Below are 27,055 nucleotides of genomic sequence, written 5' to 3'. Positions count from 1 at the left end.
CTGCACTTTCACTCTACCAAACAAGACTAAGTTCATCAACTAAAGTGGCTAGCCGAATATTCAAGGTCTCTTCTTCCAAGGGACTGAAGTTTCTGGTGCCGTACAGGCAAACACATACACCCAAGGCTCAGTATATGTAGTGCAAGAGTGGGGTAGTCTGACTTGGGAGGTACTCTATTGAGCCCTGAGTTAGGTGCAGTGTTTTATAGTTTGTGCGCTTGTGGGGTCAGGAGTCAGAAGGAAGAGGTCTGACATAAGAGGGAGTCATTCCTCTGCTCTTCTTCTGCCTGGACTCATAGAGCCCAATTTAAGTAGAGTGGTGGTCAATCCATTACAGTATCTGCTATGTTGTGATCGTTGTGTCAATTGTTCAAGTGTTTGTCCCTGCTCTTGGAGTTACTCATCTTGAGGAGTCCCCTGAAAGCAGACAGATAGTACTATAGAGTTCTATTGCTTTTGATCCTCACATACCGTTGATCTATTTTTGATATTTTTGTCTACTGTTCAATTATATTGCTATTTGCTACCATTTCAAAGAAATCCCACAGTAAGGTTATTTCTGTGTTTTACTATAACGTATAACGTTTCATTGGTGGTGTTTGCGCTGACATTGTTGCCAAATGTGCCAGAGGGACTGGGACTGTTTTTGGAGTTGAGAGGCAGATCGCAGAACCAAATATACTCAAGCGGTTCCTCCAGGAGTAGCGCTACATAATGCAAAGAGGGGGTCTGGTAGAGATATGCATTACACAGAGATAAGGAATATAGGTGCTATTCCTGAAATGCTTCCTTATCTCAAAAAAAAAAGCCCTTTTATTACTAATTACTTTTAACAGTAGCTGAGCTAAAGCACACTTGACATGAAACAAGGAAGCTGTCATTGGTGAGTTTTTTTTCCCCTGAAAATGATAGTTGCTTGGTTGTAATGCGGACTGCATTGTTCTGATTCAGCGGAAGTTCCACAACCACACACACTGCACATGCTTTTGGGGTGAACCAATTCACTTGAATAGGTCACATTCTGCAGGTAGTACTGCCCACCCAATATATCAGGGATTATTTTTTCTAAGCTCCGATGCAGAGCATCGCAGCAGGGGCATTCGTATACCTCCATACAGCTGCTTTTGCCACTTAGGGGGTGGGTAGGGATGTTAAAAACATAGTTTATTTCTGCTCCCCAACCACAAGTGTAAACTAAGCTTAAATCAAAAACTTTACTGTAGATGTCATCATTTCCAAGTTTATTATTCCTCAATAAGAACTTGTAACCATTGCAGGACATGCCACAACCACTACATACATTTTAACGATGCATACACTTCTCTAACCCCCGCTCCTGAATCCTCCTGGGGTGGCTGTATGTGGCATTTCCGCCCTGGTTGCTAGAAGGCCTTGTTCCGCCACCACATACTGGCTTGATTTTACCAAAGACAAATAGGCAGTTCGTTTTGCAAGGGAAGTTGGTGAAATATGGTGAAATTCCACTTAGCAAAGAACAGAAAATCGTATGCAAGGGAAATAAAAAAAGCCTTTTTGCTTGCGCATGATTGGATGCTGGAAGTCAGCAGAGCCTCACCTTATTCACTTAGCTCTGGGGAAAATTCCCTTGCATAAAGGGAATTTCAGATGAAATAGTAAAGCAGACACCTTTTGGAGAGTAGCGTTGTCAGTCTGGTGAGAGGGTAGTGTTAGACTAGCAGATTTAGATGGACTAGATTAAGATTTAGATTAGGTTGAACTCTAGCTAACATTTTTTAAGCAGTTACAGCAAACAGTTTTTTCCTCCTTGGATAAAGGTTTTCAATACATGAATAAATGTGAAATGAAGGTAAGCGTCCCTGTCAGTGTTAAATGGTTTGTCATAATCCTCTAACTGTTACTTTGTTTGGGCAGCTTGATCTGTTAAAGTAAGTTGAAATAACAGACCTACTGGCTGGATCACCAGGTGAGAATAAAGGAATAATAACTATAATAATAACTATGTGCTGCATAATGCGTTCTGTGCCCTGATTGGGCAAAGCGTTGCCCAATCAGGGAGCGGTGTAAGCTGGTTGTTAAGGAGCAGGACCGGGAGGCCGGCCGCAGCGTCCTTAACAACTGATGAGTCATCAACTGTTAATGGGCTTCCTCACTGACAGCAGAGTAATAAAAAAAACAAGTGCCATTAAAATAAAATAAAACCCTGTGTGGGGCCCCCCAAAATCCATACCAGATCCTTATCCAAGCATGCAGCCTGGCAGGTCAGCAAACCATACCAGGCCACATGCCAAAGCACCTTTGTCCTCATGTTGATGGCGGCAAGGGTCTCTTCCAGACAACCCTGGGCTGTGGATGTTGGGGTCTGTGGGCTGGGGCTTATCGGAATTCGGAGTCCCGCCCCCCCCCCCCATGTTTACCATATAGTTATGATGAACCAGTGATTCTCTTGATTTGATCATATCTAGAGCTGGACCATAGTGCTTGAAAGCGAGGTCTTGTGAGAAAGCACACACTCACTTTCCCCAATATCAAGTGCAACTGAGAAATGTATTGACGGCGGAGCAAAACCTGCCTACATGTACTGCCACAGAACTTCTGATCTTACTCAGGTTGGGAAATTAATAGGGTGTTTTCAGAATATATGCTTTATTAACTAGTGTTTTTGTGTCTTTTCAGATCTGATTATAGAAAGCTTTAAAGGAAGCTTGCGTTTCATCCTAAGAAGCAAAATGAAGTCTGAACCTGCCTCATGGACACCCTATATTGTTTTACTTTTGCATCTTGCTTATGCTATTGAAGTTCCTTTGGACCGTAAGTTATAAAGAATATTATAGCTGTGTCGGGATGCCAATGTTGGATAGTTATAACTAAAGAATTTTTTTTCTTTTTTGGATAGAGTAGAGAGGGATTAAAACACACATATATATATATATATATATATATATATATATATATATATATATATATATATATATATATATATATTTTTTTTTTTCTTTTTTTGCTGTCTGTGACCTGTTTGGGAGGTTCACCCTCTGTATTTGCCCCGTTTACTGATATCACCAAGAGTGAAAGTGAAAGAAAATCCCAAATTTTGAGTTGCCATCAACAGGAGGGGAAATATTTTAATAGATTTAATAGTTCCAGTTGCAACCAGAGATTTCCTCATTTTGAAATAATTGGCACTAACTTCCTGATTTTGCTATAGGACACGAAGTGAAGGGAAATCACCCCAATGGGACGCAGATGGCAAAAAAACTGACATTTAGTTATAACCCTCACTTACTTTATACAAAATGAAAACAAAAAGTGTTGTCCCAAATTCTACTTTAAAGTCTTTTTTCATTTTACGTTGATAGAGCAAGGGAGGGTTATAACCCCTGTCAGATTTGTTTTCGCCATCTGTGTTCCATTGCGGAGATTTACCTTCACTTCTTGTCCCATAGCCAAACAGGAAGTGAGAGGAAATCCCTGCAATTTATAGGAATTCCATCGGATTAGATTACATCAGATATCCGATCGTAACTTGGACAGCCGCACTCCAAAAATGTTCTTTTAATTAAAATCGATCACAAAATGAACATGCCACAGCAAAAAAGATTGGAACAAAAGCTAACGTTTCGCACTGTAGCTTCAGTGCTTAGTCATAGCTAGTTAGTCATTTGAGGTTCTCTGAAGACTGCTGAGCGGTTATTTTCTCTTTCTAAGATATCCGATCGTGTGTACAGGGCTTAATTGTCATTTTGATGCTTTGGTTAAAGTTTCCAAAATGATGCTAACATTACTTGCAAAGTACTTTAATTATACACACAGGATACAGTTTGCGTTTCTTTTTTTCATATTCTGTTCTATTCTGCCTGTATAATATGACACAGTACCAGTATTAAAGTGGATGTAAACCTGAATTGTTTTTATTTTATTTTTGCTGTCACAATGTACAGTATAAGATTTCCTATCATCTGTGCCCAGTCTTGCCACACAGAGTTAATCCAGCTCTGAGCAATCCTCTTTTATTGTTCAGTGGAGTAAAACGGACTTACAGAGAAAAACCTTAGTCCGTTCCGCCCCCTTGCTGTGAATGGCAGGTTATTTACATATCTCATGCACTAGCCAGGAGACAGGCATTATTTTTTAATTCCCACCCCCACTCCTTTTCTGAAGTCATGTGGTTACTTTTCTGGACTTTGACTGAATGTTAGTGATCATAGCAGAATTCAGAGTAAGGAATACACAGGAAAAAATGCATGTTGAGAAGGGAAGTGAAGAGGAGGGCGGGGAGTCTACTGACATCACGACTCCACCCACCGAACACCAGACAACAGACCCACCCACCGAATCTGCAGTTTTTCAGTTCTTATAACAGAAAGAAGGGAGACATTTGACAGGTAAGGATACATGCAGGAGGCATCTATATCCTTATAGATCAGCACTATGGCAGTAGTTTAGAAAGGATGAGAGTGGGTTTACATCCACTTTAAGCCATACCTTTTAAAGAGTTTAGCATTACTCAGCTTTTGCTGCAGTGCATATTTTTTTAATCACCTTATGCATTCCAGTGTCTTCCTACAGGCTTATTAGTCCAGCAACTGGCCAGACACTTTATGTAGCAATCTCCTGGTCCTGATAAGAGCAGCTGTAAATGTAATGCACTAACTGTACAGTGAAAGAACTAGGTGGCATGCAATATCTAGAGGCTGCTTGATTCTACATACTGCAACACATTACATTAAAATCCTAACATCACCAGCACCTGTCCCCAGAGTAGCTTGTTCTCCTACAACAGTAATACAGAAAGTTTCGAAACACATAGATCAATTTAAGCAGGAGCCAATCAAACATACATGTTTTTTTCTTTTTTTTTTATCATACCTGTAGCTGCATTTTTTGCTGCAAGGTTTTTATTTAATATGAGGGTATATTGTTTTATATATTTGGTCAATAGGTGTTGAATTACTTGATGCATAACTGCTCTTGGAGCTGGCTTTTCTTTGCAGCATGCCACTGTATTGTGCAAAAAAGTATGCACCAAAAGGACCTCACGTAACTCAAATTTACCTTACCTCCATCACTAGTTAAAAAAGAAAGGAAGGCATGCACCTCACCACATACTAAAAATGGCAGGCAAACCTAAAAGTAGCAAAAAACAAAAGAACAAAAGCTGGACAGCCGCACTCCAAAATTTTCTTTAAAAGAGATGTCTTTATTTTCAACTGTGCATACAGTCACTACAAGCCCACAAAAATCAGTATGGCCAACGTTTCGCACTGGCGTCAGTGCTTAGTCATGGCTAAGCACTGACGCCAGTGCGAAACGTTGGCCATACTGATGAAAATAAGTTGAAAATAAAGACATCTCTTTTAAAGAAAATTTTGGAGTGCGGCTGTCCAGCTTTTGTTCTTTTGTTTTTTGCTATTACCGCATCGCCAGCACCCTGGTGGTTCAACAACCCCTGATCATCACGAGGCTCACCTGGAGCGGTGAGAATTCTGTCTGCAAACCTAAAAGTAGAGGCAGTGGTGTTGCATATGAATGTAGTAAGGGGAAAACATATGCTGTAGGATAAAGTAGTTGTAGGGCCACACACAGCAGAGAGCAGGCACTGTTTTTGGACAAAGTCGTCCACTCATCCAGGCACAGCACGGAAGACTGGTTCTGAGGCCTCGTACACACGACCGTTTTCCTCGACAAAATCCATCAAGAAAAATGCTAGCAGAGCTTTGTGTATGTTTTTCGTCGAGAAAACTGTCGTGGATCTCGACGAGAAAAAAAGAGAACATGTTCTCTTTTTTCTCGTCGGGAGTCTCAATTTCCTTGTTGTGTTTCTCGTCGGGTTGGTTTACGACGAGAAACACATTCATGTATGTATGCTTAGAAACCCGCGCATGCTCAGAATAAAGTATGAGACAGGAGCGCACCTTCGGTAAAAGTAGTGTTGGTAATAGAGATAGCACATTCGTCACACTGTAACAGGCTGAAAAGGGCGAATCGTCTCTCACCAAACATTTACTTAACACGCAGTAACATGAGATTAGTAAAAGCAGCCCCAAGGGTGGCGCCAGTGGAATCAAACTTCCCCTTTATAGTGCCGTCGTACGTGTTGTACGTCACCGCGTTTGAGAATGATGAGATTTTGTCTTGACAGTGTGTACGCAAAGCTTGACAAGATTCTCGACAAGCCTGACAAGAACCTCGTCGAGGAAAATTACGTTTCATTTACGACGAGATTCTCGGTCGTGTGTACGAGGCCTTACAGTCTGCATTATATATCTTCTCCTAGACACAGAGCAGTTTTCTGCCAGAATTTTTGATGAACTCTCTTCCCGAGCTAATCCCACTAAACCCGTGCAAAATCGGGAGATGGTAGATCTATTTGATCATTCCATTTCTAATTTGCTACAGAAGGAAGATTACATTGATGTGCAGCCCTTATATCCCCTGAGGAAGACTGGCATTTGCAAATGGAGGTAGACAGTGAGTTGAGCAGTCCCCAGGCATTGACAGGCTTAATTTTATTGAAATGAATCAGGCCTAGATCACAGAGACTACAAAAAACTTGCTGCAGATACCTCTGATTAAATAAACAAATCATTTAGCATCTATTTTACAAGAAAAAGACATTGCCTCCTCCTGTTTGCCAAAAAAGCAAAAATAAATAAGGTATGCTGGTGCATACATTATTTCAATTTACCTTCTGTCTTAACGAGGAATTGCAGTCTGCTCACATAATTTGTAATACAAACATCTTTGCGTAACAGCTGGGAGGAGGAGAAGCAGTAGCACACTGAGCTTCCCAATGGGGCGTGTCAAGACAAGTCTGATCATTAGAGGAGAGAGTTCCCAACATAGCTAGAGAATTGACCACAGTGTGCTCTCCTGCTTAGTGAGGTCAGTTTTATTGGGACTGGCGGGAACACCAGGAATTTCACATAAAGGAAGCAATAAAAGAGAACAGAGTATTTTATCATAGAAGTACATGGTACAGCAACCACATATCAGGAATAGGATGTGTTTGGAAAACAAAAGCTTTAACCACTTGCGTACTGGGCACTTTCACCCCCTTCCTGCCCAGGCCAATTTTCAGCGTCCAGGGCTGTTGCACTTTGAATGACAATTGTGCGGTCATGCTACACTGTACCCATATGAAATTTTTATCATTTTTTTCAAACAAACAGAACTTTCTTCTGGAGGTATTTAATCACCACTGGGGTTTTCATTTTTTGGTCAACAAATAAAAAACGCCCTAAAATTAAAAAATTATAAATTATACAATTTTGGAAACAGGTTGATGAGGCTGCACTGATAAGTGATACTAAATGATCACTGATAGGCGGCACTGAACTTACCACAGTGTGCACTCCTGCTTAGTGTGGTCAGTTGAAATAGGGAAGCAGAGGGACTGGCAGAAACGTCAGAGATTTTACATAAAGGAAGCATACAAAGAGAACGGGATACTTTCTCATACAAGTACAAGGTACAGCAACCACATGTCAGGAAAAGGAAGTGTTGGGGTAACATACGCCTATTACAGGCCCATTACCTCTCTCAATGATAAATATTAGTTTATGTTAGAAAGTGCCTTTTCTTTTAGTGAACTGACAGTGCGCTGTCCTGGATGGAGGGGCTTTGACCTAGTTTTCCAGTGTCCCATCTAAGGTAGAACTAAGGCAGTTTAAATATGTTCTGCAAATAAAGACATAACAAACATGGGGGTTATTTACCAAAGGCAATTCCACTTTGCACTACAAGTGCAAACTACAAATGCAAAGTGCACTTGAAATTGCACTGAAAGTGCACTTGGAATTGCAGTCACTGTAGATTTGAGGGGGACATGCAAGGAAAATAAAAAAGCATTTTAGTTTGCACATGATTGAATAATAAAATCAGCAGAGCTTCCCCTCATTTCAGATCTACCCCTCAGATCTACAGCAACTGCACTTCCAAGTGTACTTTCAGTGCAATTTCAAGTACACTTTGCACCTGTAGTTTACAATTGTAGTGCAAAGTGGATTTGCCTTTCGTAAATAACCCCCATGGTGTGTGTGGGGAGGGGGGTTGGGGTTGGATGTAATCACAATAAAACATTGGACAAGGTAAGTAAACAAGCATAGGTAAGGTAAATAAACAAGCATTGGCCCCTTACAGGGGCAGACTGACAACTCATGGGGCCCCTGGGCAATAGAAGATTATGGGGCCCCTGGGCTTACAGATGGCCACGAAGCCAGGAGGCATTACAGAGGCGGGGAAGCTAAAATCTCAGGATTTTCACATCAAAAGCATGTCGGTTTTGGACATATCAGGGACAGATGTAAAAAAAACACAGATTTTTACATACTGTCCCTGGTTTTAATAAGCCTGGCAACCCTGATGGGGCCCCCTAGTGGCATGGGGCCCTCGGGCAGTGCCTGAGTGCCTCAATGGTCAGTCCGCCCCTGGCCCTTTAGTATGAAAGTCAAGATTTCTATTTTAAAAAGTTGCCACATTAGATTTTTTTTTTGTGATAGCTTGCAGCAGTACTTGTACATTAATTTATGTATTTTTGTTTTACTAACTTTATCTCTTCTTTAACTTTCTATCTGCTGTCATGGAAATTAACAGCAATCATTCAACGAGAGCGTAAGTTTCATTTAGGAGCCAAATTTGTTTCTATCTTGCAGCAAAGTGAAAATACACAGAGCTACTTGTCTAGCTGCATGATTGTTTAAAAATTGTCATACTGTTATCATGTGTTTGCTTGTTATAGGCCAGTAAGAACTAAATGAAAATTCGGATGACTGAGCACGCTTTGTTTTTTTCTTTTAAATGAGTATGATGCATGCAAAAAGGTGCCTAATAATAACCTGAATAAAATATATAACACTGAGTGCCCGTTCACACTACCGCGACTTGGGATCCAACTTGCGTCGCCCCAAGTCGTGCGACATGAGAAATTACATTAAAGTGAATGAGAGCCGTCTGAATGTACACTACGTCAGAAAAGGTTCCTGTATTACTTCAAGGCGACTTCTAGGCGACTTGTACCCATTGATTTCAATGGAAGTCGCCTCCAAAGTCGGATCACTGTCTTAAAGCGGAGGTTCACCCTAAATGTGAACTTCATATGAGTAAGATCAGCAGCCCTAATACATATTTAATCCATGTTTGTTTTTTTCGTACGTCAATCTTTACCCTGATTCAGAAGCATTTATTGTAGCTTGCGGGTATCGTTCCCCGCGGGAGTGGGCGTGTCGTTCGTTTTCCCTGACGGCCCAGTGTGTTGTGGGTGCTGTGCGCAATGTCGCCTGGGAGTGATGTGTCTAGATTCCCAGGAGACAATCTGTACTGTGCTATCCGCTACCAGGAAGTCTTTTCTTGTGGGCTTCACAATGCCCACAAGCAAGATGGAAAAAGCCAGGATGAAATTTTAAAACTTCTTCTTTCTTTTGGCAAACAAAGGAAAACGAGTATAAGTGGCTAGAAAGTGAGTGTTTCAATGACATGTGTGTTACTATGCATTGCACATTAAACTAAAAAAACGAGAAACCGCGGAACCTCCGCTTTAACTGAAGCAACTTTACAAGAAGAGAAAATAGTTTTCTCAGGTAAACCCCTCCCTCCCACAGAGCTGATCATTGTTTGATTGCCCACTGGCAAAATTAACTGTCCTGGAGGCAACTTGAAGTTGCCTGCAAAGTCGTGCCGACTTTAATGTTGCTGTAGTGTGAACCGACACTGAGCATATTGGTACGAGAATTCAGAACAAATATTTATGTGGATACCAAGGGTCGTTTTTTTTTAAAGAAGACAAATAAAGATTTGTAGATATACTGTTGTTTATTTAAATGTTGTCTGCCAAGTTGCTCATGTTTGGTTATGTTTTGTTTACAAATTGAACATATGAAGTTGATTTGAAATGTCAAAATTTCATGGATTAAAGCTTAGTCTAACTTTCTAACTTTTCCTTTTTTATTCTACAGTTATTCAGCCGCCAACCATTACTAAGCAATCTGTGAAAAATTATATTGTTGATCCACGCGATAACATCATCATTGAATGTGAAGCTCAGGGAAATCCACATCCGACGTAAGTAAATAAAGAAATAATATGAGATGAGACTAGTTAAAGTGGAGTTACACCCATTTAAGTTTTTAATAAACAGACACTTACCTGTCCCACAGTCCAGCAATGCGGCCGCCCGCAGCCTGGCTTCTCTCCCCCTCCTCTCTGCGGCACCGGCATTGCAAGTGTGGGTGCCCGGCAGTGGCTTCACAGCCGAACGCACGCACTGCGCATACGTGAGCTGTGCTGTAAATGACCGAGCAATCTTCTGGGACCTGTGATGTGTACCAGAAGATTGCAGGGAGAGAGGGGGGAGAGAGGGGGGAGAGGTGAACTTTTTTACCCTGACCTGAGGAAGTGGCAATTTAAGTTTCATCTGGTGAAATGAAAAAAAAATCTGATCTAGTCTTGCCAATTCTTAGAAACACTACTTTAGGGGCCTTTGTGGATTGGACTACTGATGGGCCTTTTTGAGCTGATTACTCTTATTGATTCCTATACCCGTCTCAGTACCCAGGATAGGAACCCCCAAGGCATAGAGAATGACCAATTTGACCATGCATAGAGACAGATTTTCTCCACCTGCGCACTTGAAATGTTGTTTGTTCCCCACACTTTTGGGCGACCGCAACCTCAACAGATGCAAGTCTACTTTTAACTTTTTCTTCTCCATGGTCTTTAGCCCTTTGAAAAGCAAATCATCCTGTTTTCGAATTAACCTATTAGGCCTCGTACACAAGATAGGTTAAACAGAGGACAACGGTCTGATGGACCGTTTTCATCGGTCAAAACCGATCGTGTGTGGGCCCCATAGGTTATTTAACCATCGGTTAAAAAAAAGCCAACTTGCTTTAAATTTAACCGATGGATTCCTAACCGATGGGAAAAAAACGAGCGTTAGTAAGCACAACTATCGGTTAAAAATCCATGCATGCTCAGAATCAAGTCGACGCATGCTTGGAAGAATTGAACTTCGTTTTTTTTCAGCACGTCGTTGTGTTTTATGTCACCGTGGTCTGACACGATCGTTTTTTTAACCGATGGTGTGGTCCGTTCTCATCGGATGGACCGATCGTGTGTACACGGCATAACACTTACTGGGCTCTCCTACCTCCCTCTCTTTTCCTTTTCAGGGGACACCCTGAGCTATACCCCTGGCCAGCTCTTTAGGTTTAGGATACTTCGGGGCACAATCAACCACTACACCTTTGACCCTGTCCAAAAAATAGTTTTTTTTGTCCAACGTTGTGATGGAATGGAGTTTACCTTCCATGGAGCACCGTTCATCCTTGCCAAACGTGAAATGCAATTCATCAAAACATGGACAGAATATTTGGAGACATACACCTAATAATATAACTGGGTACTAACATTTATAGGTAAAGTTGATCTGGGGAACATCCGATTGACTCATGGGGGATCAGGAAGGAATTTTTTCCCCTGCTGTAGCAAATTGGATCATGCTTTGCTGTTTTTTTTTTCCTTCCTCTGGATCAACTGTGGGTATAGAATTGGGTGTATGTGATTGTATGATATTATTATTATTTTATTTCTTATGGTTGAACTTAATGGACTTGTGTCTTTTTTCAACCTGACTCAGGGCCGGCCTTTGCGGTGTGCGGGTTGTGCGACCGCACAGAGCGCCATGACAACAGGGGCGCTGTGCGGCCGTCACAGCTCGCAATCATTTTAAATAAATAAATGATGTGTGCCGGGAGGCCGCCGTCCGGGTCCCTGCTCAGCAGGCAGCCAGCACGGCACCCGGCGCTCAAGAAGGGGGGAGGCGCCGACGAGCCCGAAGTGTCTGACAAGACACTCACACTGGTCCCCCCTGCTGGCTGGCACGCCCTCCGTTCCTCCCTCCTCCTCCTCCTCTCCTCCGCGTCTTGTCTCAGGTCAGGTGGTACTGTCCTGGGTAGCGCGGCGCCGTTGCGTGCATGCGTAATGCATGCAGTTCAAAGTCTAACGGCGGGACCAGAACAGGACGGGACTGAAGAAAAGTAACGGTAAGGCCGCCCGTCCCCTCCACCTTATCTAGAAGGCTGATAGGTGTCATCCCTCCTCCCACCTCACCTGTTTCCCAGGCACCAGATGTGAGCCAGTTTTTAAAAAAAAACGTAAAAAAAAAAATGGATGTTATATAGCAAAAATGATATTTTTTTGTCAAAATAAAACACAGAGGTGATCAAAAACCACCCGCAGTTGTCAGCTTAAGTAATGCAGTGCACATATACAAAATGGCCTGTCATGAAGGGGGGGGGGGGGGGGGAAATCACTGATTAACTATGCGACCTCTGGAAGATTTACCCCCCCCCCCTTCATGACAGGCCATTTTTTGCAATGGGCACTGCGTAACTTAAGCTGACAACCGCACGGTCATGCGACGCTGTACACAAATAACATTTGTATTTTTTTTCTTGTGGTATTTGATCACCTCTGCGTTATTTTATTTTTTCCTTGTTTTTTTATTTTATATCTTTTTTTTTAAGACCAAATTTGAAAAAAAAAAAAAAGAAAATGTTACTTTCTGCTATATAACTTGGGGCCCTTTCACATGGGGCGGATCAATAATGATCCGCCTCCGTGTGTCCGTACAGCTCAGCGGGGATCCTCCGTAAAATCCCGCTGAGCTGGCAACTGACAGGGCGGTCACGGCACACTGTGCAGGGACCGCCCTGTGTTTCCTCCGCTCTCCCCTATGGGGGATCAGATGAACACGGACCGTATGTCCGTGTTCATCCGATCCGGCAGACGGAAGAAAAATAGGATTTCTTCCGTCCAATTTTGCGGATCTTTGCGGAGGCGGACAAATTACGGGTGTCGCTGACACCCGTAATCACATAGGGACCCATGTATGTCCCGTTTTCATCCGCAACGAACAGATGAAAATGCGGACATACGGTCCGCACGTGTGAAAGGGGCCTTATCCAATTATTTTTTTGTGCTTCAGGAGGGCCATTTGGAGTAAAAAAGTTCCTGATGTCAGTGGGGAAAAAACAATGCTCCATCTTTGGTGTCAATGGGAGAAATTGTGCCCCATAATTGGTGTCATTAAGAGATATTGTGTCCCATCATTGATGTCAATAGGAGTAATGGTTGCCCTATAATCGGTGTTGTCAGGAGAAATTGTGTCCCGTCATTGGTGTCACATCATTGGAGTCATTGGGAGAAATTGTGCCCCATTATCGGTGTCATTGGATGAATTGTGTCCCATCATTGGTGGCAGTAGGAGGAATTGTACCCAAGGGCTGAAATAAAAGCAAGCAAAGGCCACATCTGGCCCCCTGGCTGCATTTTGGAGACCACTGATTTAGGCCAATGTTTTTGGTACAAAATATCCTAATAAGTGTCTACAAACTATTGGATATATTTATGGAATTTCTTTTTTTTTCTAGTAATGGAGGAGATCAGTGACTTATAGCGGGGCTGCGATATTGCGACGGACAATCTGACACTTTGTGGGAACCAGTGACGCATTAAACAATGCCACATTTTTTGGTGTCAGTGAGAGGAGTAATAACCCATCGTTGGTGTAATTGGGATGAACTGTGCCCCATAGTTGGTGTCATTAGGAGGAATTGTGCCCCATTGTTGGTGTCATTATGAGGAATTGTGCCCCATTGTTGGTGTCATTAGGAGGAATTGTGCCCCATTGTTGATGTCATTAGGAGGAATTGTGCCCCATAGTTGGTGTCATTAGGAGGAATTGTGCCCCATAGTTGGTGTCATTAGGAGGAATTGTGCCCCATTGTTGGTGTCATTAGGAGGAATTGTGCCCCATTGTTGGTGTCATTAGGAGGAATTGTGCCCCACTGTTAATGTCATTAGGAGGAATTGTGCCCCATTGTTGATGTCATTAGGAGGAATTGTGCCCCATTGTTGGTGTCATTAGGAGGAATTGTGCCCCATTGTTGGTGTCATTAGGAGGAATTGTGCCCCATTGTTGGTGTCATTAGGAGGAATTGTGCCCCATTTTGTATGTCAGAAGATGAAATATTGCCCCAAGGGCCAGATAAAAGCAAGTAAAGGGCCACATCTGGCCCCCACGCCGCAGTTTTGAGACCCCTGATCTAGGGCAATTAAAGGCTTAACTGTGTTGCCTAACAAGTGCTTTATGTGTTTTTTCAGTGCCTCAGTGTGAAAGGGGCCTAAGGCATTTTTACAGAGAGGGGCGTTTTTGTAGCGTTTTTTTAGCGGCCAAAAGCTGCTCCAAAGATGCTGCTTGCAGGACTCAGTGTGAAAGGGTCCATAGAGATGCATGGATTGTTTGCACATGCACTAAAATTGTCTGTTTATTAAAACAAATTATTTGTTACAAATATTTTTGTCCTCTTTGTGTATGTTTAGGTGACGAGGGGGTGAAGATGGGGGGGGGGGCGCCACGGGATTAGCTCGCACAGGGCGCCTGAACACCTAAGGCCGGCCCTGACCTGACTAACTATGTACTATGTAACTCCTGTGAGTTCCTTTACTAATTTCAATTTAGCCGGAATAGTTAATACCAAAAAGAGGGGTCCAATAGGACACCAATAAGAAGTGTCCACATCACGCAGGCAGTAATGTGAACACCCGAAGAAGCACCCTTGGTAGTAAAGACTGACTTCAGTTAAGTAAAATGGGTGTTTTATTTTTTTTCATTCTTACCAGTGGTTAGGTAGAGGGCTGGGAGGGGAGAAAAAGAGCTATGATTTCAGTTTCTCTGTTATAAACTTTGAAGATGAACTCCATAGTGCATTTAGCTACAGATGTAAATAAGGGATTATTTTAAAGTGTTTTTACTGCTTGTTCAGAATATGTAAATGCTTTAATGTGTAGTCTAAACGCAGGGCCACTTTAATTTAAAAAGCTTCCTGTAATTAGAGCATCCCAAAACCTTGAATCTTTTTTCTTCCCCTAATTCATAAACTGGCCTGCATGATTCTTTTTGTCCATGTTTATTTGAAAAAATCTATTAAAAATATCAGTGCTTTGCTTTCCACAATACAATACAACAATACACTTATTGACCTTTAATGGCCATATACTACTTAATATAGCTAACAGGTGTGAATTTAGGCCTTTATAGAATGTGTTTGTGAAAACATTGTAAATTTATTTTTTTAATGATGAAGGAGTGAGCTAATTGATATGGAGTGCATTTTAAAGCTGACATTTAGCCTTTTTGATTACTCTGATTTTACTGCACACTGAGTTTCTCACAGTGTGCATTAGAAGCTACAGCAAGCCAGGTAGAACCTCCTTACTTTCCTGGGTAGAGGTCATTCAGCATCACCCAGCTCTTTCCTTCTTAACCACTTCAATACCAGGCACTTACGCCCCTTCCTGCGCAGGACAATTTTCAGCTTTCAGCACTGTCACATTTTGAATGACAATTGCGCGGTCATGGAACACTGTACCCAAACTACATTTTTAATTAAGATAAGAAAAAGACAGATGCAGTCAATGTGGTTTGCCAATGCACCTGTAAGGTTTTCCCATTCAACAAAGTTTCACAGTCAATTTCCCGTGCATCAACAGATGTGTAGTGCGTATATAAAGATAATACTTATTACTCGCAGTCTATTTATCTGTTTATTCGCCTCTCCCTTATAGGTATTCCTAATAGGGGGTACACTGGGACAGACACGCTGATGCACATGCAACATTTTCACAGTCAGTAAAGTTTGCTCAGGCAAATGCAAGGTTTTCACATTTAACAAGGTTTCACCATCAATTACCGGCCCATAGGCAGGTGTAGGGTTTTCCCATTTAACAAGGTTTCACATTCAATCACCCGTGCATAGGCAGATTACGTGCAAAGTAATGTTTAGGGATGCTTACAGTCCATTTGCTCACCTCTCCCTTATAAGTATTTCCTATCTGGGGGTCGCAATGTAACAGATAACTGTCACAAACTATGGTGAACGGGAGTGAATCACAACTGCGGTTAGGAAAAGATTTCAATGCACCTCTCTATGTAATGTGAGATTTCAGTATTGGACCCCAGGCGTCACTCCAATCAGAGCACAAGATTTTGGGGGTTCTCTACATCATCTCTCTCACACAAAGGAATGCGTTGATCTACTAAGGGAGGACATATTACAACATGCATCCAATCCTTAGCGTTAAAAGGATTATAATGCACATAAAGATTCCAATGCACTTCTGTATGCAAGTGATTATCAGTACGGGACCCCAGGTGTCACTCCAATCAGAGAACAGGAGTTTGGGGGTTCTCTACATCATATCACTTTAAGATAAAGGAATGCATTAGGCTACTAAGGGTGAAAATATGAAATACCTTCAACCCTTAGCATAGGAAATTTAAGGTGAACATGTTCAGTAACTTAGGGCATGGACCCATAAACAAGTGATAACTTTTGTTTTCAAAAAAGTTTTATTTGGAAGACAGGTAATAAAACAGTACATTACAGTGCATTGAGTTAGAAAACAAGAATATGGAATATAACATGGGGGAGTCAATGATCGAGGAGTAATGGTATAAGGAGCATACAGGGAGGGGAGGCAATTACCTGTGTACATCAATATAAAAGTAGACGAAAGGACATAGGCTATAAACAGATTATAATAGGATATTGAGCTCAGAATCAATCGGATAGGTGGGGGAAGGCAGACAGACCAAGTGCTATATTGTTGTATGAGGAAAGGAGGTTAGGAAAGTTATAAGTAAGGCATAGACCAGTAGAGCCATTTATGTCAAGCACGTAGTAAATAGGAATAGTGTGGGCAACTAATAGTTGCGTAAAAGAGGCAAATATAGCTCAGCTAAATAGGAAGTATATTTTCCTTTAAGTTACTTCACAGCAAGCAACTGAGGACACAACAGACAATCCCAAATAGTATGTTAGTTCTTAGTAAGCCAGAGTCAATTACAGCAATTGATTAGAAGTAATATATGTAGCAGGTAATACTAGGCACTACAAGTAAAACAATTGCTACTTATCCGTTTGCAGAGCTTGAGTCTTGCTGTATGTTAGCAGCCGTGGGATTCCGTAGTGCAGGGTGCCAGGAAAGAAGATCTCTTTAAGGTGTCCCCAGAAATGGCAGCATTAATGCAGTGAAGGCATTAGCTAGATGGCCATATCGTCCAGTATAGCAAGTTTTGTAGCATGGGGATTGATGGTGCCAGTAGTTCAATAGTAGCCAAGCCGGCTACGGCCGACAATAATAGAACCCTGTTTGAATGAGGCTGGAAACATTTATAGGCAGGCAACAGGTGATTGAGGTGCAGCAGTGATCCGTGGCGCACTTCCACGTTCCAGCGTGGAATGCAATACGGCGCCGCGAGCGCCTGTTACAATAACAGGGTGTACATGCAAGTTTTTTACCGTTAGCAGGGTTTGCGAAAGCAAGTTCAGGGTGCCAGATTTTCACATTCAACAGGATCAATTACCAACTCATCAGCAAATTGCGAGCATTACTTATATAAAAATAGTTCTTGCTATTCACAGTCCATTTTCCTGTTCCCCTATAGGTACTTCCATTAGGGGGTCACACTGGGGCAGGCAGAAGGATATATATACTGGATTTTCACATTTAACCAGGTTTACAAAGTGCAAGTACAGAGGTTTCACCTTCAACAGAGTTTCACAGTCTTGCCATGACACAGACAGATTTCTTGCATGTTCCTTCCAAGTCTCAAGAGGAGGGGGGGTGTAGGAGGGGGTCCTCCAGGTGTGTCGACAACATCAAGCCGGCTGCCAATTTGAGCACCCGCTGTCCTGGTGATGTTCTGGGGGGTGTGCAGTGGGCTTTCACATCTGTCACATTCCCGGCCTCTCATGCCGCTGGCTGCAGCTCATCCGCCCTGAGCCTCCCTCATCCGCTCAGTCTGACACCACGGTCCTGCTCCTCCCCCATCTCAGCAGCAACAGCACACACCCATCCTTCTCCTTTATGTAGGTTATTTAGCTGGTGCAACTGTCGCAGAAAGTGACACCTGGGGAAACATAAGTATATTGAGGAATTTTCTGTGTCTGTGTTAAGTACAAATAAATAATAATAATAATAATTCAAAATATTATGTACATATCTACCTATAGTATGTATTTTGTCTGACTGTCTATCTACCTATATTCTACTGATTTTTTTTTCCAGTTTTACATGGACCAGGAATGGAAAATTTTACAATGTTGCTAAGGATCCAAAAGTTTCATTTCGGAGACGTGCAGGAACCCTTGTCATAGACATTTATGGGGGTGGTAGACCAGAAGATTATGAAGGGGAATATCAGTGCTTTGCTCGCAACCAGCATGGGACAGCTCTTTCAAATAAAATCTTACTTCAGGTTTCTAGTAAGTTCCGAGTTCTGAGATACAGAATCAGGGAAAAACTCAGTAATTCATATCAAACTAAGAAATTTGTTTTCTTGCTTCATTCTGTAAGAGTATAGATGTAGGATGTATTTCCTCTAAAAGACAGATTTATATATACAGGCATATTGTATTTATGTTAATGCATGTCACCATTCCTCCTCTGTATAATATTATTATTATTATTCACAATTTATATAGCACCAACAGTTTGAGCAGTGCTTTACAATATATGGCATTAAGTGACTAGATCTGATCCAGCAACAGATTCTCATCCACTGGTGCTTCTCCAGTGAATTATGAAGACATTAATGGATATACTGGGCCAAATCCTCAAAGCAGATGCGCCGACTTAACCAGAGTTTTCTAAATTTACACGGTGCGTATCTTTGCGCCCGATCCTCATAACGAGTTACGCCTTAAAATCCGGGTTTTCCGTCCTACCTAAAATAATTACACCTGCGCATCCCCGGACGCAAATTACGCTAGTCACGCCGCTGTTTTTGATAGGCAAAGATGCAAATGAGGGAGATAGGGCAATCCACAAAATTAAGTGTGCGCCGTAGATTACGCCCTGTGCGCACCTGTTAGTTTCCCTGCGCAAATTTACACTTTATAAAAGCAGACCTAATTTTACACATGCCGTGTAAGGGTCTGCTCAAGCAACTGAATAGAGGTAGAGCTGACAACACATCTCTGCAGGACAACAATCTGACTGCCAAAATGCCCGGGCCATCAATGGTTGTAACGGCACTCGCCACTTTACAGGCACAAAGAAGGAGGAGGGCACAGAGGAGGAGGGCACAGGAGAGGGTTTACAGCCCACGGCGAGATCTGTTTGCCATGCCTGCTTCAGAGGTGTATGGCAACTACAGATTTAACAGGGAAGCCATCCTGGAGCTCACAGAAATCCTGAAGGATGATCTCACCACCCCAACCCAACGATCCCATGCCCTGCCACCTCTCCAAAAAGTAATGGCAACATTACATTTTCTGGCCACTGGGTCTTTCCAGCGCGCATCTGGAGGTCTGTCTGGGATGGTCCAGTCCTCTATGAGCAGGTGTGTCCATCAAGTGGTCCCTGCAATACTGCGGCGCATGGCCAATCAGTTCCAAAAGCCCACCCAGGAGGACCAGCGTCTGCAAACCATGATGGACTTTTATGAAATTGATGGGTTCCCACGGACCATCGGGGCGATAGACTGTACACATGTGGCACTACAGCCCCCCCATGACACTGAGCACCTGTTCCGGAATCGAAAAGGCTGGCATTCTATAAATGTGCAGGTGATTGTAGATGCCCATGGCCTCATCTGGCACGTTTGTGCTAAATTTCCTGGTTCGTGCCATGACAGTTTTATTTTCCGGCAGACCAACATCTCCCGAGATTTGGAGATGAACGTGTATGGAGACAGCTGGCTGATTGGTGAGTGACATTGGTGTCAGGTATGTCCCCCCCCCCATGATGCAGACATCACAAGGGGCACATGCATGACTAACATCCTCCTGTCTTTTCCCTTACAGGTGACTCTGGATATGCCCTGGGACCCCACCTGATGACCCCCTTCAGGAACCCCCAAACCCCAGGAGAGCAACGCTACAACCAGGCGCACATTCGCACCCGGGCAGTTGTGGAACGCACATTTGGGCTTCTTAAGTCCCGCTTCAGATGCCTGGACAAGACTGGGGGTACATTGTTGTATTCCCCAGACTTTGTGTGCCAAATAATTGGGGCATGTTGTATACTCCACAACGTTGCCATGAGAAGGGGACTGCATATTGACTTATGTGCTGACCTGACCCCCCACCCAGGCAATCCCCCCCTAACCCACTCTACCCGGTCTGCTGAGGGCACAGCAGCCAGGAGACGCCTTGCAGAAGGCATCTTTTCACAGTAAATGCACATAAATCATGTCACAATGAATTTTTTTGGATTCACCAAAAACGCACAGAAATCATGTCACAATGAAAATGTATGTTTGCACAGTAAATGCACATGAATAATGTCACAAAGAGAATGTATCTTTGATCAGTAAATGCACATTAATTATATCACAATGAGAATGTATTTTTTCACAGAAAACGCACATTAATTATCTCACAATGAGAATGCATGAATGCACACCACTGTGGTCCCTAGCACAGACACATCACATGCACATCGAATTGGATTAGATCCAAGTACCCCCCCCCCCCCCCTTTGGTACTTGGGAGCAGTAACGCCACGCCACGGCTCCAATGATGTCACTGTGCATTCATACACCATTCAGGAACCTGGGATGACTTCTCCCTGGTCCTGGGGATCCCTACTCCACCAAAACTGAGGGTGACACCCTTATTTCATCAGGAATGCCACCCCCCCACATTCACACATCATTCACACACATAAACCAAATCATAAGTACAGTATAATAAACAAAATCATAAAAAATAAAAAATAAAGTACCCCTGCAACTTAATGACGTTGCCGAGTGCTCCTTCTGGGCTGCCCACCGGCACGGGCACGGCCACGGCCAACTGGAGGATCTTCACAGGGGGGTCTTAGCAGGGGAAGGAGTATCTTCATGGGGGGAGGTGTGAGCAGGGCAAGGAGGATCTTCATGGGGGGAGGTGTGAGCAGGGGAAGGAGGATCTTCATGGGGGGGTGGGTGAGCAGGGGAAGAAGGAGCCTCCCCTGGTGTCTGTCCTCCTGCTGGCCTGCCCTCCAAGGCCACGGCTATCCTTGTCAGACAGCCAGTGATGGCAGCCGTATTAGCCTGGCCAGCCCGGGTATTGTCCTCCACAGCCCGGGTATTGTGCTGCACAGCCCGGGTGAGGGCAGTCACCTCCTGGCCCACGCCTGTTGTGGCGTTCTTCAGGTCCCACAAACATGTGATGACCCCCACTGAGTTGGTGGCCACATCACCCAGTGACTCCCTCATTACATCCAGGCTGTGCTCTATCTTGTTCAACGTTTTTTTCATCTCACCCAGACTGCGGGTCTGCCGGGCATTGTCCCTCAGCAGACTGACCGGCAGACGCTCAAACCCCCCCCCCTGGTCTCCTGGGTCGGCCTCCTGCTTGCCCCTGAGGCTTGTGGCCTGGGAGGAGGGGAGAGAGTGACCCATGAGGTTTGCTGCATGTTGGGGGAGGAGTGGGAGGGGCCACCCCTGATGGTGGCCTGACTGGTGCCAGCCTACCTGTCCTCACAGGAGCATCAGAGTCAAAGACAGGCAGGCCCACCACCTGCTGTGGGTGGAAACACTGGGCCACTGCCCATTCCTCCTCAGTCAGCCTGACTGGGCAGGGTCCCCCCTCCTCCAGTGCCCCTCCTATGAGCATGCAGCATTGCCAGCTTGTTCCGGGCCACGCTCTTCAAATCATTAATTTTTTTTGTATGCCAGCGATGGTCCTGGTCTCCCCCCCCCCCCCGCCGCATTGATCCGATCGGTGATCTTTTTAAGGATCTCCTTCCTCCTGGCCGGGGTGGTGTTCTGGCTCTCAGGGCCATGGAGAAAATGCCCATATTTGATGATGCCCTGAGCAAGAATTCGCTTCTCTCCCAGGGTAAAATTCAGCTTCCTGCGCTTGGGGGCCATCACAGACACCACCCAGCAACAAGAAACTCACCCCAAAAAAAAAGCAACAATACACATAACAAACAAACAATCAAACAAACAAACAAACAAACAAACTCACTGCACAAAAAAATAAAAAAACACAAGCAGACAGCTACTATAAATTAAAAAACAAACAGGCAAAAAAGGGAAACAAAAAAAAAACAAAGACAAAAAACAAAAACACTTATCAAAAACAAACACCAAATATACTCTACAACTCCGCAACAACTTTTCTCACAAACACAACTCACCAACAAACACTGACAAACGTTCTGAACAGAAGCAACTTGCTCAAGGAAGGGAACACAGGGAAATACTTTTGCAAGGGAAGTGTGTTTGACTGGGGCTATTTACACACAGGGCGATCCTCAAACTAAGTACGCTTGGCCTTTTACCTATCTCACTGATTGCGCTGAGGTCAGTTCTGCACATGCCCAGTGAGAAGCAGATTCGTGCGCGCATGCGCAGTACAGCCGGCCCTTCATTTGCATGGGGTCACGGCTCATTACAATGAAGCACGCCCACTTCCTTCCCACTTGCAAAAACCCTGCCTTACGCCTCGGAATTTAAGTTACGTAAGCGCAATTTTGTGCGCAAATGCGCTGTGGATACGGCACTTACGACACCAACTTAGGGCGCCGTAACTTAAATGACATAAGTTAGGTAAAACTAAATTTGCACAGCTTTTTGAGGATTTGGCCCACTATATTTATATATATCAATCTATTTTATTTATTAAATACTGGACATTCAAATTCTTATATAGAACTTTACAATTGTTGCTTGATTGTTTGGATTTGTTATTCTTATATTCTTATAAATATAGGTTATTCTAACATACTCAGTGATTTCATATTAATTCATTAATGTATGAAAGTGTATCTCAAATATCTCATAACCTTGCCACATGCCTTAATTTCACAGGATCTCCACTATGGCCAAAAGAAAACTTAGATCCGGTTGTTGTCAATGAAGGGACATCTCTCATTCTGCAATGCAACCCTCCTCCTGGTCTCCCTCCTCCAGTCATATTCTGGATGAGCAGCTGTAAGTGGGAGAGGCTAGTATGTGTGTTTCAACTATTAGAATGTGAGGATATTTATAGGTATTGTATTGTGTTAATAAAAATAGTAAAACGTATAAATCAAAATTCAAACTAAATCCGATAATCCCTATGGGCCAGAAAAGATGTATCACTCCTAATGAAACAATTGCCCTACCAACCCTCAACGGACGGATGAGGGAGGTGGGGGGGTGAGCTGAGTGATTTTTAATTAATCCGTGAATGATAGTAGTAAATGATACCACCAATCTAATATTATAAAATACTCATAAAATACATATATCACATGAGAGTATTAATAGAAAGAAAACAATACCACTTAATATAAATATGATGTGAAACGCAAATATCAACAAAATAAATAATAAAAAGTGAATAAATAGATGCAAGTGTCAAAACCATGCATATAAATAGATGAAGATAAATAAAAAAATAATGTGAGTCTCTGTGCACACTTATCACTCCATAGCTAAGTGTAAAGGTTTTTAGATCAAGTGTTCAAAATAAATCTTGTTAAGGTATTTCAATCAGCACTAATAGGTAGATTCACAAAGAGTTAGGCCGGCTTATCAGTAGATAAGCCGGCCTAACTCTGAATCTACGCCAGCGTTTGTTTAAGCGTATGCTCAAACAGAGATACGCTTAAACAAAGCTAAGATAGGACGGCTTGCGCCGTTCTATCTTAGCTTGCAATTTTTCTACTGCCCGCTAGATGGCGCTTCCATTGCGGCCGGCGTAGTTTATGTAAATGAGCGTGTACGCCGATTTCCGAACGTACGCGAGCCTGCTGCAGTCAAAGTACGTTGTTTCCGTAAGGCCTTAGGCGGCCTAAAGTTATTCCACCTATGAGGTGGAATAACAATGTTAAAGTATGGCCGCCGTTCCCGCCGCGAGGTTCGAATTGTTTACGTTTTTTGCGCAAGTCGTCTGCGAATCGAGAGTTACGTCGTTTACGTACACGTCGAAATCAATAGGCCCGTACGGCGTACTTAGCCGCAATGCGCACTGGGAAATGTAGTCTCCCGGCGCATGCGCAGTGTCAAAAAACTTCAAAAAACGTGAGGTCAAGCCTCATTTTCATACAACACGCTCCCCTCCAAGACATTTGAATTAGGCGCCCTTACGCCCACTCGTTTGAGGCTACGCCACCGTAGATTAGCAGGTAAGTGGTTTGAAAATCACTACTAGCCTAACTAATTTACGGCGGTGTAGCCTAAACAGGCTAGGCTAGGCCGTCCTAAAGATAAGCCTTTCTACGTGAATCTACCTATAAATCCCAAGGTGCAAAGGTGCTCCAAGCAGAATAAAACAAAGAATCCTTAAGTCCACACAGGATCCCACAGTGCAAACGTGCAGACAAAAGCTCCGTTTCCCCAAGCCTCTCACCTCAAAAGAGGCTAAAATAAGCCTATAAAGATCTCCACTCCTGCTGGCTTGCTGACACAGCTGATCAATTTCTCCAGGTCAGCCTGTTGATCCATGTCACTTTAATCTCCCAGGTATAAGTTTCCCAGCTCCCAGCGGTAAAGCTCTCAGGGTGGATGGCTCTCAATAGAAGGACAATAAAAGCTCCACAGTGTAAAAACTAATATAAATTTTAATGAAAATGAATTTACTTACAGTAAAATTGTAGACAGACAGCGTGTAGTATGTATACAAGGTTATCCCCGCTCTCGGCCGCGAGCGGAGATGACGTCACCACCGACTCTCTTACTCACGCGTTACGTGGCTTAATCATAGGATCTCCCCTTTATCAATATTTTACTGGTGTGGGAGCACTATTTTGTTGTGGCTGCTGCTTAGTTTTCTTAGTTAATATTAATTTTAGTTATATTACTCTAGTTAGTGTGGTTTTGCACATTAGTTCCCCCCATTATTCATGAGTAAAAATATGACCCTGGATAAAATTTATGAAAAGTCAGTCAGATTATCACAGGGCATGGCAACTGTCCACATTGTGATTACCCCTTAGGAAAGGGGACCCAGAGTTGAGCATCTACATACACCAATCTGCCATAACATTATGACCACAGACGGGTAAGGTGAATAACATTGGTTATCCCATTACAATGGCAATTGAAAGTGGTTGGGATACATTGAGCAGCAAGTGAACATGTTGTCCCTTAAGCTGATGTGTTGAAAATAGAAAAAATGGACAAGCGTAAGGATTTGAGGACTTTGACAAGGGCCAAACTGTAATGGCTAGACAACGGGGTCAAAGAAAGTTCAAAGCTTGAGCTCTTATGGGAGGTTCTTGATCTGCAGTGGTTAGGACCTACCAAAATGGGTCCATGTAATGAAAACTGGCAATAGAATCATGGGCGGCTAAATCTCTTTGATGTACATGGGGAGCAAAGGCTGGCCTGTGTAGTCGGATCTGGTCTGATTTGAGCTACTTTTACTCAAATTACTGAAAAGGCCTGGGGAAAAAAAATTACAAATTTGTTGGCGTTTGTTGTTTATTTCTGGAAAAAGTGTGGAATTATTTTACAATGATAAATATTATATCTATGACATGGTATTCATACTATATAACATGAAGACCTTAATGACAGATTTCTGAGACTTAACCCCCCTGGCGGTGTTCCCGAGTCTGACTCTGGGTTAGATTTTCATGCTGCAATCGGTAATCCCGAGTCAGACTCAGGCTCGCCTCGCTAGATCCACAGGCATGGTTTACTTACCTTGTCCCTGGATCCTGCGATGCCACCGCGCTGTGTGAGCGAGCGGGTCCTCGCTCGATTCACACAGCGTCCTCCTGTGCCGCCGATCTCCGTTGCCTGCGACGTAACGACGCACGGGAGCGGAGAACGGCGCCAAATTCAAAAAAGTAAACAAACACTATACATACAGTATACTGTAATCTTATAGATTACAGTACTGTATGTAAAAAAATACACACCCCCTTGTCCCTAGTGGTCTGCCCAGTGTCCTGCATGTACTTTTATATAATAAAAACTGTTATTTTTCCCTGCAAACTGTAGATTGTCCATAGCAACCAAAAGTGTCTTTTTATGTCAAAAATGGTTTTAGAGCAGCTAGAAAACAGAGATAATAAATTATAATCACTTGCAGAATTGTGCGATAGCGATTTGTGGGGAAATTCGTCATAAAAAAAAATAATAATGACAGCAACAATTCTGCAACTGAGCAAATTTCAGTGATTTTAAGTTGATTACATTATTGAATAATTTTTATTATAATTATATTATTATTTGTTATAATTATTTATAATTATTTATTATATTATAATTTATCATTTTGTTTTTAAAAAAATTGCATACCCGGGATCCCTACAATACTCTTGTTTGGTCAGATTTAAGTGAGTTATTCCTAAGAATTACAGGCCTACAGTATAAAACGCCAAATTTCCTTGCAAATAATGGTACCGCTTTCAGCACCTTTTTTCTGAAAGAATCATACCGCCAGGGAGGTTAATGAAAGATTTCTACACTCTCAGCTGGAGACATGCAAATCCTGAAATACAATTCAATGCAGCTCTTAAATGATAAATATGCATTTCTGCCACTAGGGGTCACTGCAGGGGGAAAAGCACTAGTTTAATTTGCTTGTGGGCCCCGTCTTATACCTCTTACAGTTGGGGGATTGTTGGGATACAGTAGACCAGGGATAAGCAATTAGCGGACCTCCAGATGTTGCCAAACTACAAGTCCCATGAGGCATAGCGAGACTCTGACAGCATCAAGCTTGACTCCCAGAGGCAGAGGCATGATGGGACTTGTAGTTTGGCAACAGCTGGAGGTCCGCTAATTGCTTATCCCTGCAGTAGACGATAGTTTCTGTCTTCTCAGGCCTAAATTGACAGGTAAGAGGGTAAATTTGTCAGACAAATTTGTTTATCTTTATAAGCTTTAAATGATTCCTATTAATGTTCTCCACCATCACGGCATAATGTTTACCTATAGTCTGGTCAGACTGGTAGGACCAACACTTAGGCCCTGTACACACGGGCAAGAATCTCGTCAGGAAAAACCCGTAGTTTTCCCTGACGAGATTCTTGGCAAGAATCTCTTGCCGCCCAAGTGTACACACTGACCTTTCAAAAG

General features: G+C 43.0%; 1 protein-coding gene across 24 annotated transcripts in view; it reads left to right on the top strand.

Moving 5' to 3' along the window:
• The window catches only part of NFASC (neurofascin), a 211,027-nt gene that overhangs the window by 81,911 nt on the left and 102,061 nt on the right, over positions 1-27,055 (top strand). For 19 of the 24 annotated variants that reach the window (XM_040337564.1, XM_040337563.1, XM_040337569.1 and 16 more), the window contains 5 exons: positions 2,656-2,790; positions 8,575-8,592; positions 9,933-10,038; positions 18,112-18,308; positions 22,850-22,972. In XM_040337564.1, coding sequence (XP_040193498.1) covers positions 2,709-2,790; positions 8,575-8,592; positions 9,933-10,038; positions 18,112-18,308; positions 22,850-22,972 — 526 coding nt within the window. In that variant the 5' untranslated portion in view covers positions 2,656-2,708. The remainder of the gene's footprint in view (positions 1-2,655; positions 2,791-8,574; positions 8,593-9,932; positions 10,039-18,111; positions 18,309-22,849; positions 22,973-27,055) is intronic. The other 5 variants (XM_040337567.1, XM_040337571.1, XM_040337585.1 and 2 more) reach the window with 1 other exon arrangement.

The sequence above is a fragment of the Rana temporaria genome, chromosome 2 (assembly GCF_905171775.1).
Source record: "Rana temporaria chromosome 2, aRanTem1.1, whole genome shotgun sequence".
In the NCBI taxonomy this organism is placed as follows: domain Eukaryota; kingdom Metazoa; phylum Chordata; class Amphibia; order Anura; family Ranidae; genus Rana; species Rana temporaria.
This window is presented reverse-complemented; position numbering and strand designations above follow the sequence as displayed.